This window comes from Cryptotermes secundus, unplaced genomic scaffold, assembly GCF_002891405.2.
Source record: "Cryptotermes secundus unplaced genomic scaffold, Csec_1.0 scaffold605, whole genome shotgun sequence".
NCBI classification, from domain to species: Eukaryota; Metazoa; Arthropoda; class Insecta; order Blattodea; family Kalotermitidae; genus Cryptotermes; species Cryptotermes secundus.
In genome coordinates this window covers 243,874-256,129 of record NW_019722432.1, presented here as the reverse complement: position 1 = coordinate 256,129, position 12,256 = coordinate 243,874, and the positions used below count along the sequence as shown (strand labels likewise).

Below are 12,256 nucleotides of genomic sequence, written 5' to 3'. Positions count from 1 at the left end.
CTCCTGTACATGTTTCATATGGCGTTATCATTGGAAAGAAGATTGCCCTGCCATCTATAGATAGTTGTGAAACAAAAGAATGTCATTCTGCTGGAAAGGGTTGATAGTGGATCGCAATTTCAGAATTCGAACGGGTCCTAACTGCTCGAAAGTCCGAGGCGTAGAGTCCAGAAATAAATTTCTTTGTCCATGCAAGGCCATAGCAGAGAACAATGGGATATTTTGTTTTAAAATCAGTGCCATTTATATTACCTGAATAAGCCTTGTTTAACAAAATTTCATGATAATGAATACAGGTAGAATGCACTAAAATATTCTCTGGCTATCAGCCGCTTTAACGCTGAGTTATAAATCAACATTTCGAGGACTTGCTATGTCGCCAAGGTCCCTCATTATAGAAATAGAGCAAGGTCCCCAAAAGAGGGGTTCTGAATTCTCCTTCGACGTTGCTGATTATCCGAGAAGATTTTGATGTAATAAGGTATTTATTTCTATGAGGAAATTGTGATCCACATTTGGCTGGTACCCAGTCTTAAAATAGATTTATCTAATGCAGTTACTCACTGTGCAATAATCATATATGAACAAGACGTATGAATATTAGCCGTCAATATTCACATCGTCCTAAAAACGACCTTTTATTCTTCGCAGATTTGTTCGTATCTATTACTAAATTAATTTGAAAATTTGTAAAGTAGTCATATTGTGGTCTTCCGGGGTTCTCCATGTAGTCTAGTAGACGTTTCGGAGGAAAATCTGCACCCATCTTCTTAAGATATTCCTCTGATTCGATGGTACTACCCACATGGCATAACCCAGAGGACCAAACCGTGAATCTTCTCTTCTCTGAAGAAATGGCCTTGTCAAGATTAAGATCTGGGGTTGTTTGGTAATGGCACTCTTCCACTCTCAAGATGGAGGCCATAGTTCCCTCCGAAACGTTAGTACCGACCGATTAAAGTACCCAGCGCCACATCCCAGAAGACGGAAATTTTAACAGTCCTCGGCAAAAAACCAAAACCTCACAAATGTGCTCAATTTCGCACTCTAAGTTTCTTTGCGCTTTCTCAGTACGGCAAATAATGATTAATTAAATATTAATCGAGGTAATATTTATAGGTATGTCGCTGCTGGAATAAGAGTGTGGATATTATAATAATTCACCCATGTTTATTTTCATAAAATGTCGAGGTTACGAATGGTGGAGTTATACCTCCAATCCCCATACTTGGACTGTGTTTCTATAGAAACTGGAAATTGTGATCGCGAAAGTAGATATTGGCATTTGCGTGCCAAATTCTTTTCTCCCGGGACCTGCTCTGTAGAACGCATTGTTTTAGTACTTTGTTAGTGCATTTAGTGCTTAGTAATTTCTAGTGTAGGCTACATGTTTTAGTGTTGATTATTATTGACTGTTCGTGGTAATTTTTGTGCTCTCACTCCATTTCTGTTTTAATATTTGTTGTTTTTTTTTTCAAAATAACATTGATGGGCATAATATTGCAATAGCTCTCTAACGCAATCAGAGTTCGTATTACTAACTGATATTTCTTCTCCAGCAAAGTTACCAGCATCCAGTGATTTTGGACTAACAACCTCATGTTTTTTTTCTTTTATAGCACACTAAAGGGAGTTTTTGTGGTGCTTGTTCTTTGGACATAGNTGTTTCATTATATGCAACCCATATTAATTCCTTTTAATATTACACAGATTTTCCCCCCCCCTCTTATTTTCCACTTTATTGTCGTAGGTTATTAAATCAGTTATGTAACTACTTACAACAAACATGGTGAAATATTTCTGTAATAGTGATACTCTTCTAAAGTTCTTCTACTCCTAACACACCCCTTTTGAAAACTACTTGCCACAGTTCAGCTGCCCATAATGAAACAACAATGAAATCATACGTGACTATAAATTTACGTCATTCAAATGTGATTTCTCATTGACATTCATTCGAAACAAAATTTCTTTTTTCATAACGTCTATATGTGAAATGTAGGACGTGTATTTGACGTTTATTTCAGATATTAAATAAATATTTTGCTTTTAAGAATAGTCTATTTTTCAGGAATTCTAAAAGGAAACTGATTTATTCCACAGAGTGATGCTGCTTTAAGTTTTCATTTTAAATTTCCTTCAATCCTGTTTGTAACCGGTGCCGTGTCGTAGTATATGGCCAACATTTTCCATAAATCGAAACAGAGAACAACGGAAATCACACAGAAATAATGAAGTGACATTTAAATTCGAAAACAATATATTGAAATGTTCTGATTCTTAAACGTATTTTCAATGTGTATAATTTTCGATATCATTTAAAATGTGATAACACCCAAGAAGGAAACTAAACTGGTGCTTATTTCGCCTTGGAGGGAAGAGACTTCACATAAACTTTCAAATCGGATTAAGAAGAGAATAAATTTTTTTTCGGGGCACACAAATACGAGATTTTGAGTTCTCCCGGCGCCGAATATTGAGTTAACGTCTTTATGCAAGTTCAAAATTTAGGCCGCGCCGTAGCTCAAGCGGTTAGTCCCTGGCTTCCCACCGCGGTGGCCTGGGTTCGATCCCGGGTCTGATCAAGTGGGATTTGTGGTGGACAAAGTGGCGCTGGGACGGGTTTTCTCCGAGTACTTCGGTTTCCCGTGCAAATCTTCATTCCACCAAATTCTCCATCATAATCACACGGGGCAGGCTACAATAGGCCAATCTGTGGCCGCCGTGCCGAGTGGACCCAGTTGGACTCCACCCACTAAGCGAATTAAATTAAAAAATTTAAGTTAAAAAATGTTGTTCCTCCGTATTCTGCTAAATGATGGCGTTTATCTTCTCTTCTGAACAAATGTCATTGATAAATTAAATAAGCTAAATTTGTTAATATTCCAAAAACGAATCTTAGTATCTTACGGCCGTCGCATCCTATCAGATTCCCAAATTCATGCCCCGAATTCAGAGTGGGGATACTTTAAACAATTTGCTGTTATTTGTTCCTACAGAAGTTGCTTGGTTTAGAATATTAAGCCCCAAAAATAATTTAATTTAATAGATTGGCAGAACAGTAGATTTAGTTCGGTTACAATCTTGACCAGTTATCCTGATGGGCGTTTTTGGTGTTTTATCTCAGTCCTTCTAATCAATGAAATTCGGGATTAGCCCTGTGACGTAGCCTGCGGTCTCTTTCTTCCCAGTCTCTGAATCATTTGATACTTTCTTACTTACTCATGGAGCTGTGCCCTTCTTGAGGAGAAGCCAAATCTGCAGCTACTCAAGAATTTCCCAGCATTTTATGGAACCAGAAAATTCATTACCGTGTTCACAAGAGCCCTCTACTGGTCCCTATCCTGAGCCAGATCAATCCAATCCATACCATCCCATCCTGTCTCTCTAAGATCCGTTTTAATATTATCCATTCACGTAGCCTCGGTTTCCCAGTGATCTCTTTCCTTCCGGCTTCCCCACCAGTATCCTATACGCATTCATTTTCTCCTCCATTCGTGCTACATGCCCTGCCCACCTCACCATACTTGACTTGATCGTTCTAATTATACTTGGAGAAGACTTGATACTAAATAATATAATTAATTAATAGGATTTTCTTAAGTAACTCACAGACAATCCTAAACCATTCGAGCGTCCTCGTGGTTTTAGAAATTCCTATATCGGGTTTACTGGAGATTAGCAGCGAATTTGACGTGGAACTAAAATGGAATTCATTACTAATTTTAAAACTTTGTCCGAAATCGGCAAATGCAGTGTGGTGGGGTCGAGCTCTCAATTTTGATGGATGTTCTGTTGGGTGGGGCGGGCCAGCGTACCTCGCCCCCAGCGCGCCGTCTTCCGCCCATCCATCACGAACGTACACAGGTTCCCGAGAGGCACCGCCACGGCACAGCCAGCATGCAGATAGCGTCCACAGCGCCCGAACAAGCAAAACATTCCCTGTCTAACTTTGAAATTAAGGGCGGACATTTAATATTTTTGTAGCATAACTTAAATCTGAGACCTTCTCGTACAAAAACATGCTTTGTGGCATGCAGCATATCTGTGTTTACAGCGCTGAAGAAGCTGCCTGCAGCCTAACATAATTCATATGAAACACTTTGAAACCTGGAATTCATCTGAATATCGATTTAAAATTTCAGATGTACCTCACAGGAAACACAGCGCCCACATCACAAAGACCACTGTTTATTCAGAGAATCATACGAAATACATAAATGCATTGTGTGGGGAAAATGAATAGTTTTCTAATATTAAAACAGGCGGTACACTTACGTATAGTAATCGTATTCCTTCATGGGGTTAAAATTTTAATGTGCCCAGATACTTTAAATTCATACAAATATATAAAATTATCATAAAAGTTTGTAGGCTATAGGGAGGCATATTACATATTCTGGCCTATACGCAAGATGAGTTATATTATTTTATTAGATAACCTTTCCAGATTGCAAAATAGCTAATTATACACGGACAGACAGACGTCACAGAGTCATCAAGGTATGCTAACGGATCAACAAGCTTTTGTGACACTACACTGAACAGAGTTTGGTGGGGACGTCACTCAAAGTACTCACTGGAATGTTTCGTGCGGTTGTGGTTTTATTAAGCAGTTTTCACTTTTAGCGTGTCCACACAGTTAAGTATTGAGAAGAAGCCTCCCCTTGTTCTCAAGTAAGTACCGTGTCTTTTGCTTCTGTGCGGTAAGCATGCTGACCTTGTCACTTGCCCAGATTGGTTTAGATATCGGCCGATATATCACATCGAACCAGCTTGATAACGGGATTTTGTAATTATGGAGATGAACCTTATAGTCTTATTGAAGATCCTGCTGGATGCAGAGTTACACATTTTAAGCTGTAATAAATTAAAGACGTGTAATTTCAGGTACTAATGTCTATTACGAATTCAGTCGCAAAACTTCTGCTATTATTCAATTAAGTTTTCCTGTCAAGTAATATCATTTCTTTATGAATTAATGATCTTATTGAAAATCCTGCAGGCTATGGAGTGAAGTTACTTATATTTTAATGGAAATAAATTACAGCTATGTAATTTAAGATATTAATGTCTGTTACAAATTCAGTCTCAAATATTTTGCTGTTATTCAATTAAATATTCTTTGTAAATATATATATTTTCATTATGATCACTGAGTAAGTATTTTTGTGGTGTGTGCTATATATTAACAATTAAAACTAACTGCGAATTTAACATCCCCACAAAAAATTAACCATATTATGTCTTGCTGTTGGAAAGATAATTTATTTTATCTCTCCACATAAACACTTCGCTTTCGTAAATAAGCCGGCAGGCACTCTTTATCGGCCGATATTACAACTAACTTAATATTTGTAGATCAGTATTCTAGCAGTTTACCATACGGGACAACTTTTGTAGTAATATTACTTTCACAATTCCCACATTTATTATTAATACGTATGTAATGCATGGTTCTAATTTTCTTTTTATAGAATGGTGTTCTTTGTACCTCACATGCTCATTGTTGTTGTATTAATAGCACAAAGTGTTACGTGTCTAACAGATCGTGTTCCACGCAGCAGTTACAGGATTTTGGACTGCAAAATGCGTAGAAAATTAGCGCTTTCAACGAGAGACAAAAGACTTCGTGTCAGTATTACGGTCTTCCGGGATCTGACACCTTGTAGTTTGATAAATAGGTAGCAAAATTTCAGAGAGACGTGCTCCTTCCTTCTTCAGTAACCCCCACCTCTTGTACCAAAAAGATAAATCTGTCGCGGTTTCTTCGAAGCATGGGCACCTATATTCCAAACTACACGTTTTCACGTCCCAGAAGACCGTTATGCTTAAATTTTTATCTTAAAATTTTCGCGAAAGATTACGTATTTCTGTCCTTATGAACCGATAGATTTTCTTAGGACAGTCTGGGTCTACATTACCCACAAGAATAGTTTTTTTAGATTTATCCGCATGAATTCGAATTAAATTTCTGTACAGATCACGCTCTCCTGTGATGTGACGCCGTGTAGCTCATTAAATAGGTGCCAATGTTTCGGAGGGATTTTCTCTTTCTCTCTTCGCTGTTCTGCTCTGAACATGAAGGCTATAGGCTACTCCGGAATGCTAGTATCCACCTACCAAACTACACTACGTGACCTCCCAGGAGGTAAATCTCCTGAAACACTCTCCAGAAAACCTCGAATTTCGCTACCCGTGGTAGGTATATTATTATTATTAGTGGGGCGAGACTGAGTCCACGTGGTACTGCAGCCACTACCATTGTACGAGCCCAAGATGATAGATGATGGTGATTGTGGAGCAGTTGGTGGAATGAAGATTGGCAGGGGAAATCGAAGTACTCTGAGAAACTTGCCCCAGCGCCATTTTGTCCACCAAAAATCCCAGATGACCAGACCCGGACTCGAACCCAGGTCACTGCGGTGGGAATCCAGCAACTAACTTACGGCGCGGCCTAGCCGTATTAAGTAACACAAGTATAAATGTTCGGAACACATTCAAGTGATTTCAGCAGTAAATAATATAAAGCCCACATGCATATATGTATTATGTACAGTGCTTCTAAATGCATTATATTGAAATTGAAAACATATATTGCATGTAACCTGTAATTTGAACTCTAAAATTAATATAATCAGCTGTTTCACATTTTGAATTTTTTTATAATAACTAGTGTGTAATTATACAACTCGTTAAGAGACGATTAAATCAGTTTAATGCATGACATTGTATATGTGATGGTGAGCTGGTGGTTTCAGTTTGATGTGCATGGAATCTTAACTTTAATTTAAACAAACTTCAGTTTTGTGCTTTTATGTTTGTGGAATTCTTTGGTAGCAGTGTCTTTGTGTAATTGAACTTTTAGCGTCCCGTAGTGAATGCCTGAAGTAAAATGTCGTTTTCATAGTGTGAAGATGTTCATGTGATGTTGACACTAAATTTTGTTTTCTGTATGGTGCCTACACGTTTTCCTTGTTTTTGTTTCTTTCTGGGTTCTGGAGAGAATGTCTTTAGCATGCCGTAATGAATCCGCTTACAAAATGCAAGCCACGTTCTTTGTGCGTCCTCTAAGCGGATTGTACTTACTTTGTGAAAGCATTAGAATAACAATCACACTCAGTAGTTGGTATGTTCTGCTCTCTGTTCCCATATATGCAATATGTATATGGTGTGCTTTTATTTTTGTCAAAGCAAAAGGCACGGTCAACACTAAACACACACACACTCGCCATGAAGTGAGTTACTCACTGCGGTTCGACGTTTCGGGCGTGGTGGCTGCTGTTGCTGCTGCTGCTGTATGGACACACGGATGAACATTTGGGCGTGGTGATGGTTACGGTGGGGGGTTGTAACGTGTGGCCTGGGACCGTACAAAGCACCTTCCTCTAACCTTGTGAATGCCCTGTTTGAGTCCCCTAGAACACAAAATACGTAACTCCGTATCACTAACAGCAATAACAATTGCAGTCAGAAATTGTAGGACACTATTACCACAACAATAACAATAAATGCCTTCCTTCCAAAGTTACATTTACTTCATAACAAGATCAATATATTGTGTTTATTATTTTATAGTAACAAATCGCTGAAATCTAAATTTTTCCTTGCTTCAATAAACGCCATTTTGGTTGGTCATTTTTAAGCAGATGGAGAGTGAAGCTGTCTGCTTACTTCCATCTAGCCCCTAACTTAAATTCTTGGTAATTTACCCACAAACCCTATGTGTATTCAAGGCGTGGTGCTCGAAAGCGCCATTCACACCATTTCGTTTCCAAATATCATGCATTTCAATTTGAATGTGGTACATCTGTGGTACATTACTTTTTCTGATTTGGAACGGGAACTAATTTGGGGGTAGAACGAAAAAAGAACTTTGCTGGTGAGGAACTAGAGTCGCGATAGACTCATTTTTCTCTGACCGTTTTCTTGGCTTCTCGGTGCGTCCATTCGCAGGGTTCCCTGGCTACAGTTACTTACCCAATCCTACGGCCGCAGCCGCTCCAACCTCGGCTACTCCGGCCGCCAGTGGCCCTGAACGTGACAGCACTTACTACGACTACGCCGCTGCGGTCCACCAACAGCAGCAACAGCAGCAGCCTCCGGCAACAGCTCGGCCGGAGCAGACAGTACACAACTCCCCTCTGCATAGACACCACTCTGATCCTAACGTCACTGTATACCGCAACGCAAACACAGCCATGCAACGCAAGCAGTGCAGTGCTCAGCCTCCACCGCGAAGTAACCAGCATCAACAAATGCTGTTGCATTCGGACCTGTACACCTCGGGAGGAGAAGATCACGGGGTCAAAGCGTATGTTACAGGTATGTCACGGGGCTGTCCGTCAAATGTCATTATTGCTTTCCCATGTCGTTGCCTGTGTCACTGGATCGAAAGCTGCACATTTCTCCACATCGCATATGTATCGTTAACATGTCCCTCGTAGTCCATTGACACGGCTTCGTGAGCATAAAATCGGCACAAGCTTCAGTTACGCTCCAGAAAACTTGGTAGACACATTACAATTGAATCTGTCACAGCAAGCGCAATTTAAAATAAACCCTTTAGATTTTAGGTATCTAAACTTCATCCCCTAAAAATATATCTTTAATACACCGAGTTAAGGGAGGAACATGGACTGAGGGTGTCTGATAACAGGGGTTTGAGGAGAATATTTGAATCGAAGAGAGATGAAGTGACAGGAGGTTCGAGAAAACTGCATAATGAGGAGCTTCATAACTTGTACTCTTCTCCAAGTATAATTAGAATGATCAAGTCAAGGAGGATGAGGGGGGCAGGGCATGTAGCACGAATGGGAGAGAAGAGAAATGCATATAGGATATTGGTGGGGAAGCCAGAAGGAAGGAGGCCACTGGGAAGACCAAGACGTAGGTGGGTGGACAATATTAAAATGGATCTTAGAAAGATAGGGTGAGATGGCATGGAATGGATTAACCTTCGGGTTCCATAAAATGCTGGGAAATTCTTGAGTAGCTGCAGAATTGGCGGCTCCTCAAGGACTCAGCTCCATGAGTAAGTAAGTTAATACACGGAGTGTGCGATAACTCAGAATGTGAGGTTAGCACGGCGGTTCACATGAACTGTGACTTTTTTTTAGTTTCTCATCGTCTCGGAATAATAAAATTTGCCGACGGTTTCGAGATAAATCGCCATAAAAATGAAAATATTAGTATGGCAGCGACTTTGGTTGTGGTGAGTGCTTGGAATGGTTGTCATTCGATTTCACAAGATGTCATAATTATTCGGAATGTCCATATGGCCCCTATATTTTTTTACGTGATAGCAGATAATTAACTGCCTAGTCGATAGAGCCATGTTTGTGAAAATTTTCACTAATTTATGTACAGTTCTTTCTTTGGATTTGAAGTAAAACTGCGGTCACTTCCTCTTGAACGTTTATTATTATTGCTAACCTGAAAAAGAATAAAAGTTACTGTTATATCAGCACATTAGTTATGGACTTTATGAACACATTGCAATACACTTTTACCATTGTGACCAGCATTCCGCACCAACAGTAATTTATGATATTACGTCATATTTCTGTACACATCCGAAACATTACTTTATGTCGCTTTCGGAAGAAGCAGCAAGTTCTTCCGAAACGTCCGTAATTTTTACCATCTCGATAAAGTGAGCTTCTGAAATATATCTAAAAACTTCCTGTTGGCGCTGTTGAGTGATGATTCCGAATATATTCCTAAGACATGTTTGAAGCACCAACAGCCTGTCATTTAAAACTGAAGTAAAGAATATGTATTATTTTTTTAATTCTAGTGGGGTGGGACTAAGTCCCTTGTACTGCGGCCACTTCTGGCCTATTGTACCAGCCCCAGATGATAGGTGAGGGTGATAGTGGAGCAATTGGTGGAATGAAGATTGGCAGGGGAAGCCGAAGTACTCGGAGAAAACATGCCCCAGCGCCCCTTTGTTCACCACAAATCCCACTTGACCAGATCCGCGATCGAACCAGGGTCGCCGCGGTGGGAAGCCAGCGACTAACCGCTTGAGCTGTGGCGCGGCCTGATAAAGGATATGTAAGTACCGGATACTGTTGCAATGGAAGCTCCCCTGTTTGGTAGCGCCAGTTACTTAAGCCAGGTCATGTGCATCTGATCGCGCGAAAGTGTTCCAGAACGGAGTATTGTTCTCATACTTTAATTTGTTACATGAAAATACAAAGTGATTTTAAATCAAGCTGGTAAACACAGCTGGAGAAGAGCGGTTCCGTTTTTTTTTTATGGGCGGAATTTAATTTTATACACTCACAAGAAACAGAAACTTCAGAAAATAGCGTCACTTCCATAATTAAACCTTTCTCCGCCTCTCGCTCCAACTTTGGAGCATAGGGTTGATTTCTCAGTTTCATTTATTATTTTTACATATGATAGTACTCCTTGGACTGGTGACCAGCTCGTCGCAAGGCCTCTACCTAAACACAGAGTAAACGTATACACACACCAAACATCGCGGCTTTCGAGCGAGCGAAAACAATACATGCCTTAGACTGATAACCCTATGATGCGACTAGTCGCGAGCGCCTAGCCACTCTTTGTCGCGCGCGTCCGTAAGTTAAATTAGTGTATATGGTGCATAACCCACTAACGCGGCGCAGCTTCCAAGTCACTCGCGGCCAATTATTCAACCTCTGTTCAAGACCGCTCAGCTACCGTGACCGGCAGATAAACCTCACGAGCCTGAAATTCACCCAGTGTCGAGGTCAAGAATGGTGAGCTATACCTCCACTCTCCCTATACGTCTGCACGGCGTGGTGATTAATTCATTGAAGCAAGGTACAACTTTGCGTTATTTTCTACATGACGTGAAACAGGCCGCTTTTCCATTACACACACGCGAAATTTTTGAAGCTGTTAATTCTGAAAATCATACGAATGCCTCCCCCCTTCTCCATAATACGTTTATATATACTTTGAGGGGGGGTAAGTGGAAAGTATTCTAGTATTAAGGCACGTGACAAAAGTAGAAACTACATGCTATAATGTTTCAGAGGGCTAAATGCAATATTGTATATTTAAGGGAACAGTTACCTTTATCGTGATTCTTCAAAACATCATTCAAAATTACTGTTCTGACGGAGAATGAGCCCTAGGCATCAACTTTCCTGACGTTATTCGGAAAGGCTTCTGTATATAACTCAGCATTCCTAATCACAGACAACAGTAAGTTCCCGACGACCGAGCCAAGCGGGAAGTATCACGCTGTTTCGTGCTGACTGGGGCTGTAAGTTTGAACGGCATGTTGAAGTCATTCTCTCTGGTTCTATTGCTTAATAACTCAAGACGGCAAACATGAATTCCAGTGCCGTATAGTAATTACAGATGTCTGATAGGCTCGTTCTTTTGCTTCAGATGCAAATCTACTGTTGCAAAACCACTCACACCACACGTTTAATTGAATAAAAGGTAAAGTTGTCCCTGTGCTTAACTAATTAAGCAGTACGCCATGAAGACGCATGGGGGAGTGGGTGTATAGATCCACGTTTTCTTGATTTCGGCACTAGTTTTATTGAATGGCTTCGTAAATGATGCCCCGAGTATTACATAATAATTTTAATTTATGTGGTTGCTGTATGTAACATCTGATCTAATATTGAGAGCTTTGATTTTTTCCCCACAAAATATATATGGTTTGGTTCCTTCTCGCGGTAAACGATTATGTCCTTAAAAGCATTAATCGGTTAGTCTTTGTAACGGAGATGCAGTGTATTTTCTGTGGGGTATGGAATGAATTTTTATATATCATTAAGACGAGTTTCACTAAAGGAACACCATAGATATGCACTGTTGTATTTGTAGTATATAAAACTCCGTGGCTTTAGTCCTCGAACTATACCGACTGAACGACCGCCGCTTGCCTGCGAAGTTAGCGCCAACTTTATCGGATAGAGGGTGTCGCGTGGTCAGCGTAACGAATTCTCACGGCCGTTAATTTCGGTTTTCTAAACCGGAGCCGCTATTTCTTTGAAATAGCTCCTCAGTTATCCCTACGAGGCTGAGTGGACCCCGTTCCAGACCCACTACTTCTCAGACAATCTCCAGCGCCGGGAATCGAACTCCGGAGCTCTGGTTCTGTAGCCAGAAACTCTGACCACTAGACCACAGAGGCGATCTATTCTTAATATCATCATCATCATCAGTAATCTGTCAAGACGACAGGTCCACAGTCTCTTTCAAAACAATTCCTCCACTTCATGCGATCTAGAGCTTTCTCCTT

At 40.3% G+C, this 12,256-nt stretch overlaps 1 protein-coding gene across 5 annotated transcripts in view; it reads left to right on the top strand.

Annotated features, from left to right (window-relative positions):
- LOC111861415 (RNA-binding protein Musashi homolog Rbp6) overlaps window positions 1-12,256 on the top strand; it is a gene marked incomplete at its 5' end in the record, with an annotated part of 815,587 nt that overhangs the window by 763,243 nt on the left and 40,088 nt on the right. For 3 of the 5 annotated variants that reach the window (XM_033750310.1, XM_033750307.1, XM_033750306.1), the window contains 1 exon segment: window positions 7,957-8,325. In XM_033750310.1, coding sequence (XP_033606201.1) covers window positions 7,957-8,325 — 369 coding nt within the window. 5 annotated transcript variants of the gene reach the window in all.